Here is an 8487-nt window from a genome sequence, read left to right on the forward strand (position 1 = left end):
CCCCAAACTTAGCACAAGAGAGCGCTGTTGTTCTAATGTAAATCATAACAAACCAGTGTCAAGATTAAAACCGCCATTTTTATTGTGCAATGCATTTGCACCATGTTGTTGTGAGCGAATTGCAGTTGCATAACATGCAACCTATACATGCAATCTAATGGACACAAATTACCATATAATTAAGTTTTAACTCATCTTTATTTTGTATAAAGGCAGCTATACAAAATAGATATATAACTATTGAAAGCAGAATGTAAATAAGGAATTATTCTTATAAGACCATGCAATCACGTGATTAAAACGACCGCCCTCTCTTGACTGGACTGAACTCGTTATTATCCTGAACCTGCAGACCGACCGTGGTATAGTGGTTTCACCGTACGTGGTCAAACTAGAACAACACCTGTTTCAGTACTTGCAATGGGGAGTTTGTTCTTCTCAAGATATCGGTGTATTGTTCGACAGGTCTACTCAGGCCTCCCCAGAATGTTGCAGCGCCGGTACAGCCTCGATATCTCCCCGCAGCTCCTCCGGACTGAAGGCTTCATTGACGGCCGCTGGGTGTCTGCTGCATCCACCTTCTCTGTGTTTGATCCAGCGACGGGAGAAGAGATCACAAAGGTATCAGACTGCAGTTCGAAAGAAGCTCAAGATGCTGTCAATGCTGCATACAAAGCGTTTCATGTCTGGAAGAGTCGCACAGCTAAGGTGAGCTAATGCGAAATATAAGGATTTTCATTCATAACTCTCCTTTATTATAATTATAGTCAGCCTTGCAATTAAGATCTGATGTCTGGTGGTACCATGGTATTTATTTGCTGGGTTGGGAGGGTTACTTTTGAAATGTATTCCACTACCAATTGCTGAAGACATGCTGTAAAATGTCATTTGTAAAGTATTAGATTAGATTAATTAAAATCAGTAACGTAATCTGAATGCTTTGGATTACTTTTTAAACTGTCAGATTTTATTTTAAATTGTTTTGACTATAAACAATTTTATATCAAGTGAAAGAAACACCTGCCAGTACAGTAAGACAAAACACAATTGTATTAAATATAAATTTTCTGAAAAAGAAAGTCTAAATATTTTAGTTAAATACATTTATAGTTTAACCCTTTTTTTTTTTAGATATTGTTTTATAGGAAAACAATTAAAAAATGTTAATTAAGAATAAGCTTTTTACAGTAGGCTATATCTTTAACGTAATATCAAGTCTTTCTATAGAGTATGTATGCATGTATGTATGATTGAACATGGATTTTCTTGATTGAAATCATTTTTTTAATCATGTGCATGTTAAAGGGATTGAAAAAGCATTTTAGCTTAGCATAAAGCTAAATTTTCATAACTTGTTAAATTTACACTGTTAACTATTTATGCTGCTCCACTTCAAAACCCCACAGAGTGTGTGCACAAACACATCCGTTTCCTCAAATGACATCATATCGACCTTTTCACTCATAACAGTTAAAAGCGTCCTCCGTCTGCTCATATGAATTCATCTTAAGAAAGTGTTTCACAACTGTTCAAACTGCCTCAGATCACATTATTTATATGGATAAATGTTTTCCAACTAAATAGTCTAAATATTAAATTATTCTGTAACTTGAATGTAAGTTCAAGTTTATTCGAATGTAACTTACTCGAATGTAACTTTATTCTGATTACCAACTATTTAAATTGTAACTGTAGTAGAATACAGTTACTAATATTTTGTATTTTGAATATGTAATCCCATTACATGTATTCTGTTGCTCCCCAACCCTGTTTGCTTGGTAAACAGTACTTCACAGAATATGGTATTGCCATAGTAAGTAATTGTCATAAAAATAGCAAGGTGCTTTTTGGTACTTGTTTGTTCCTGGTTTCTATCAGGAATTGTTTTTTCATAAATATTAGACAGATTCAGAGAGCTTCTTAGACTAAAAATAATCCCATTAAAATTTTTTATGGTTTTATAGGATTGACATTAACTGTAGTAGACTTTTTTACATTAGAGATTTTTTGCAAGGCAGTTACTAGTTACACTCCAATCTCATGCTCCATGCTTTCTGATTGGCTAACATGCACAGGCCGTGGTCAAATTATTTTTTTCTTTTATTTTTTTGCCAATTTCTACTCCAACAAGTGGAATTGCGAAACTAAACTTTGTTGTCAAAACAGTTTCTGAAAACCCCGTCTTTCGTTGGTCAAAAAAAGAGATAGTCCCACCCCCAAGGCCCCAACTCACGGCATTGGTTTAGTAATGTTGTTGGGGCAGGTCTTTCAAAACAAACAGAGTTTTACCTTTGTTTTTATAGTGCCACAGAAACACAGTGGCTTACTAACAGTTGTCTCCACATATTAAGCTGGAATAAAATAAAGTATTTTAAGACAGAAAAAGTTACATATTTCATCTTTAACATGTCTGTGTAATTATGCTTCCACTGAAATGCATATATTATGAATACATCTGCATGCTTTTGCAGGAGAGGAGCATTTTGTTGCGGAAATGGTTTGATCTTGTCACTCAGCACAAGGAAGATCTTGCCAAGTTAATCACAGCAGAATGTGTAAGTATACTAATCCATTACATAAAGGTTATCATTTTTCAATGTTTACATTTATAAGGAATCACATATTAGGAGATGTTTGGAGACTTTTTAATCTAGTACATTTTTAAATGTTATTTATAAATGATATCAAGTTATACATTATGGGCACACAGTATATATTGACTTTCTGCTGCACACTTTCCAAGTTAGTTTACTCCTATTTCTTCATTTATTCTGTCTTATTTTTCCAAAATATGAAGTTCAATTTAGTTCTTTCATAATTTGTTTTACTAGCCACTAACAGACAACAAACTCGCATATTAAATTGAAACCAATAGAAAATTCAGATACCACTTACAGTCTTCAAGTCCTCATGTCACCAAAACTTAACTTGCAAAACATGTTTCTTTTAATTAGGCCAGACAGAGTCATGAAGGTTTAGATTTTTTTTGCATGATGTGTACTTAGGGGAAACCCATGAAGGAGTCTCTTGGGGAGATTGCATATTCAGCCTCATTTTTGGAGTGGTTTTCTGAGGAGGCCCGACGTGTGTATGGAGATATTGTTGCTCCGCCAGCCAAGGACCGCAAGATCCTATTACTCAAACAACCAGTGGGAGTGGCTTCCATCATCACACCTGTAAGAGCTCCTCCTTTCTGATAGGATAACACCAGTGGTTAGATTAGTAAGATAAAACGGCAAGATTGCTAGCCATGGATTTGCTGTTGTGATTTTTACTTCTCCCTCTTCACAGTGGAATTTCCCCAGTGCCATGATAACCCGGAAGGTGGGTGCAGCGCTGGCAGTGGGTTGCACTGTAGTGGTGAAGCCGGCTGAGGACACGCCTCTCTCTGCCCTGGCCCTTGCTGAGGTCTGTCTGTCTGTTGCCATAAAAAAATATTTAGTTGGATTATCTAATGTGCTAGTGTGTTATTTTGAATTATTTTATTATTTAGTTTTTTTCTATGTTAACATTCCAGTCTTTATAATTGGAAAATATTATCAACATGATAGAATGCATAATCCACATAATTTGTATCTAGCTCTCAGTTCAGGCTGGAATTCCTCCAGGGGTATTTAACGTGGTGCCCTGCTCAAGAGAAAAGACCCCTGCTGTGGGTGAGCTGCTCTGCACTGACCCTCTTGTGGCCAAAATCTCATTTACTGGCTCCACGGCCACTGGCAAAGTAAAGATCCACCCAGCAACTTAGGACCTAGTACCTCTATTTCAATTTACTTTTGTAATACATTTTTAATATTAACCGTGAATAGTGATAGCTAATGTGCAACATTTCAAATGCTTTTGCAGATACTATTAAGACATGCTGCAGGAACTGTCAAAAAGGTATCCATGGAGTTGGGAGGACATGCCCCTTTCATTGTATTTGATAGTGCTGATGTAGACAAAGCTGTTGCTGGAGTAATGGGTTCTAAATTCAGGAATTCCGGACAGGTGAGTGTCCTTTCAATATTCCTAAAATTAAAAGTTGGATTGATTAGAAAGAGAGAGTTGTGTCTGAGGTGCATTTAGATTAGAGAAATGAAAAATGAAGAACCCTCAAGAATATTTCTTAATACATTTCTTCTCTAAAGTTTTTAATTTTGAACCAATTCTAGTTATTGCAGAAAAGGCAACATCCTCTCAATCTAAAGTAGTGAAATTTAAAATTCACCTCTATGTTCACTTAATTATGGTATTGTGACAAAAGAAAACTCAAATAATTTCCCTTTTTAAAAATGGTGAGTTCAGTATTTGATCCAATATTTTAAGACGTACAATATATGATGGAGACATAAAAATATTCTTTATATTAGAAAAGACCCTGACAATGTACTGTATCTTGTACCCATCTCTGTCATAGACCTGCGTGTGCTCCAACCGCTTTCTGGTTCAGACTGGTATCCATGATGCATTCGTGGAGAGGCTAGCAAAGGCTATGGACACAGAGCTGAAACTTGGCCATGGCTCAGAGCCCACCACCACACAGGGACCTCTCATCAACACCCGCGCCGCAGAGAAGGTACTTTTATGGGAAAAGTAGACACAGGAACTGATGAATATATTGAATGCAAACACACTCTTACATCACTGTCAACAACATGCACATCCAAAGATCATGCATATGGAATGAGATCTGATAAATAAAATCCTCAGTTGAATGATAATCAGCTTCTGTTTCTTTCAGGTGGAGAACCAGGTTGTGGATGCTGTGGCTCAGGGGGCAATCGTAGTTAGAGGTGGCAAGAGACTGGAGGGGTCCTTCATGCAGCCCACCCTACTGTCCAACGTCACCACTGACATGCTCTGTATGCAGGAGGAGACTTTCGGACCCCTTGTTCCTGTTGTTAAGTGAGTATTCATTTATTCTATGGCTATGCTTTGTTTTATTAATTTATTTCTAGATTATATGATTTTATAATAACATTAAACTAAGGACAGGCTTATCTGCACATAATCCTTTTGTGTTTGGAGATGCAGAAATTACACACCTCATCTTTTAAGTTGTAGTTCTATAATGGAACACATGAACTAAGAGAAGTATCGAGTTGCACTATGAATTAAATGTGTAGTCTGTCAATGTCATGATATTGGGATATTTTGTATGTAATTGGCACTAACATTTAACCCCAAATATAGCTGACTCAGTGTTTTGTCTTCACCAGGTTCAGTACTGAACAGGAGGCACTTGCCATTGCCAATGCTTCCCCAGTTGGTTTAGCAGGTTTGTCCATCTGCGCAAATTAATGATATTTTTCCGAACGTAGTCTCTGATTACTGAAACATTTTATTTATTTATTTTATTATTGTTCACAATGAAAATGCAATTTAAAATTTGGAGATGAACAAAGTTTGAGTACATCATTCTTTGTACAAAATGTCAGATTTCCTTGCTTCCATTGAAGCACACATGATGCTTGTTGGAACATTCTCAAATCATGATTGTTGATGTGGATCATCAGGTTTTGTTCAAACTTGTGTAATCCATACCAGCTCAAATACATGTTTTCATTAAGCAAAAGAGAGACATACCAAATACTACGAAATTTATGTTTCAATTAATTTTCACAAGTGGACACAACTGTTCCCTTTCAACAGGTTACTTTTACTCTCAAGACATTAGTCAGATCTGGCGAGTGGCGGAACACATGGACGTGGGCATGGTCGGGGTCAATGAAGGTTTGATCTCTGCCACAGAAGCTGCTTTTGGAGGAGTCAAACAGTCTGGACTGGGCAGAGAAGGATCCAAATACGGCATTGATGAGTATCTGGAAGTGAAGTACATGTGTTTTGGGGGACTCGCTCCTTAAAAAACCCTGACAACAGTTACTACCAGTTACAGCAGATATTACAATGCAGCGTTATTAATAATACACTTGAGAAAGTTGGTAAACCTTTGCAGAATTATTAAAGGAATAGATCACCCAAAAATGAGAATTCTCTCATAATTTACTCGCCCTCATGCCATTTCAAACACTTATGACTTTCTGTCTTCTAAGGATCACAAACAAAGATATTTTGACTGATATGACTAGAGTGGTATAATCCATGTCTTCTGAAGTGATAGGATTGGTTTTGGGTAAAAACAGACCAAAACATAACCCCTTTTTCACTGTAAATCTTGACATCTGCAATCCCCTTGGCACGTGAACGAGAGAAGCTTGATTGCACTCCCTAGCGCTTGATGCATACGCAGAGCACATGGGAAGCACATTTCTTCAAAATATCTTCATGAGTAAATGATGAGAATTATCATTTTGGGGTGAACTTTCCATTTAATCCTCAAAACACTGAACCAAACTACTCTCTCTGTCAATCAGATGTAACTGAATATGGACTATACAGATTGAGGTTCTTAGTGAACAAAGTCCTTTCAATGAGCTCGTTTACATGGACACCAGAAAGCCATCTATTGTGTGAAATCTGCTTAGGCTGGAAAGCGGCGTTATATGAAGACTTACCTATTTTATTCTCCATTGCGTCACTTTATTTCCAGATATTCCAGTTGTTGCTGTGTTTGTTTCCTTGATTTTCTATCACGACCTGCAGCAGAATTGCACTGCAATAGGGCACAACAGTTTTTGCCTTTTCCGCCATACGCGTTCCAGAAGTATTTTTCCCATTCATTTTTTACATCGGTTTTTCATAAAAATCCTGCAGAAAAGAGTTCTAAGCCATGAACCAAACCATCCAGCTCTAAGCTAAATTACATTACAAACTTTCATTTGAAGCAAAAAAGTATTTAAAAATTGTACAATAAGATATAGGTACAAGGCTGTATACCTCCCGTGTTAACGAGGGTATGAACTACAATCCCATAAAGCATTGTGAATGACTTAATCGAAAAAAACTATGGAAATCTATGAAACTAGGTTGTTTTTTTATAAGTATAGAAACAATGTATTAATGTAAGTTACAAAGTATTCAGATATATACAAATATAAATTTGAGGGTGTAATGACACTGACTCGAATGGAAGTGGGCGCTCGCTGCTTGACTTGTTTGTTGGGCTATGTTGGCCGTGGTTCTCAGATTTGTGGCTCTTTCTCTGCTGGACTAAATGTAATTGTTCACCAGGAATTCCACTATTAAACACAATTTTTAAACAATTTAAAAAAAGGTTTATAATATATCATTGAAAATCAGTTAGTCCATGGAAAAAAATGAATGGGGTTTTTCTTCCGGAACCAGACTGTTGCCCACTATAGTAGAATTTCCCCTCTTACGTAAAACACTGAGATTCCCCCAGTGTATTTTGGACAGTAGTCGATATTTTTGATCGGTGTATATAAATGGGTTTATTTTATGGTGTATGTGCTTTTTCTTTTTCCCACTGTTCTCCCAATTTTTTTTTATTCAAAACACCGCTTTCTGCAAATACCCTGGAATAAACCGTTTGCTTGAGTGTATGTAAATGTGGTCACTGAAGGGATATTTGAGATATTTGTTGTCAAAATGGGTTGTTACCTCCTTGAGGTCATGTCCGTCGTCCATCATAGTTGATTTATGTAACCATGTAGCTCTGAAATAAGATTGACCTGATTCATGCAGGCACTGAAAAAAATAAGCTAATTATACTGTAGGTTAAAAATAGATAACAAGCTCCTATAGAGCCCTAAATTTAATCCTTAACCTACCCCTTTTCTTATTCCTGAATCTGATTGGTCAATTGGAATGTTGTTCCTGGACCAAAAAGGATGTTACCATTTTAAATGTAAATCCAGAGACCATTTTTGATAGCAGTACAACATTAACTAGCCTATCCAGATAATTAAACCTATTTCTACTTTTACTCTTAACAATAGACACAATGCTTGAAAGGGTATTTTAAAAATTATGCTAGCAACAGTATATCTCAGGCTGATGCCTGTAAATGTATAGATGAAAAAATTAAACTTAATATGGGTTTATTTTGCCAAATGCTCTATTTTTGTAATTCTGCAAAAAAGATGTGGGGAATACTGTTAAACATGAAACGTTGACTGTGATGGGATATATTTGGGTGCTTATGCTGCTAGATAGAAAAAGTTTTGTTTCAAGATGTTGGCGTTTTGTCTAGCAAGTTATTGTCTGAAAACAATGTCTTTTAAGGCCAAATGTTGTCACAGTGCCTGTGTAATTTTTTTTAATGTCTTTAGTTTTAATGTTTGTATTGCTTTAATTGTAAATATTAATTCTCTATTAATGTACAATAAGGTATTGTTATTGTGTAATGTACATGGAAAAATGAAATGTCTAAAATGGATACATTTTGTAATCTCTGATGAACTGAAATTCTCCAGATAATAGCATAAAGGCACAAAAACTAGGCAATAAAACCAATAGCCTCAAACTACAACGGTTAAAATGACCAAATTATTTAAAGTTGTGGCCTTTTCATCACTAAATTAAGACAAAACTTTAATGTACATTTGTTCATAGTATTTCACAGCAGGGCCACAGATCTTTATT

At 36.1% G+C, this 8487-nt stretch overlaps 2 protein-coding genes across 2 annotated transcripts in view; one reads left to right on the forward strand and one right to left on the reverse strand.

The window, feature by feature from the left end:
* Nucleotides 1-8487, reverse strand: part of LOC127655666 (SH3 domain-binding protein 5-like) — a 263875-nt gene that overhangs the window by 60322 nt on the left and 195066 nt on the right. The gene's annotated exons all lie outside the window — the stretch shown is intronic.
* aldh5a1 (aldehyde dehydrogenase 5 family, member A1 (succinate-semialdehyde dehydrogenase)) lies at nt 122-8373 on the forward strand. The gene is made up of 10 exons (XM_052143579.1): nt 122-708; nt 2472-2555; nt 3006-3176; nt 3292-3408; nt 3581-3724; nt 3847-3990; nt 4400-4558; nt 4724-4887; nt 5202-5260; nt 5635-8373. Exons 1-10 carry the CDS (start codon nt 421-423, stop codon nt 5844-5846), a joined length of 1542 nt encoding a protein of 513 aa, XP_051999539.1. The 5' UTR covers nt 122-420; the 3' UTR covers nt 5847-8373.

Source organism: Xyrauchen texanus, chromosome 15, assembly GCF_025860055.1.
Source record: "Xyrauchen texanus isolate HMW12.3.18 chromosome 15, RBS_HiC_50CHRs, whole genome shotgun sequence".
Lineage (NCBI taxonomy): Eukaryota > Metazoa > Chordata > Actinopteri > Cypriniformes > Catostomidae > Xyrauchen > Xyrauchen texanus.

Coding starts and splice junctions, on each gene's coding strand:
- aldh5a1 (XM_052143579.1), top strand. CDS start 421: ATGGGGAGTTTGTTCTTCTCAAGATATCGGTGTATTGTTCGACAGGTC. Junction 3,177..3,291: donor TGGCTTCCATCATCACACCT/GTAAGAGCTCCT, acceptor CCCTCTTCACAG/TGGAATTTCCCCAGTGCCAT. Junction 3,725..3,846: donor GCTCCACGGCCACTGGCAAA/GTAAAGATCCAC, acceptor ATGCTTTTGCAG/ATACTATTAAGACATGCTGC.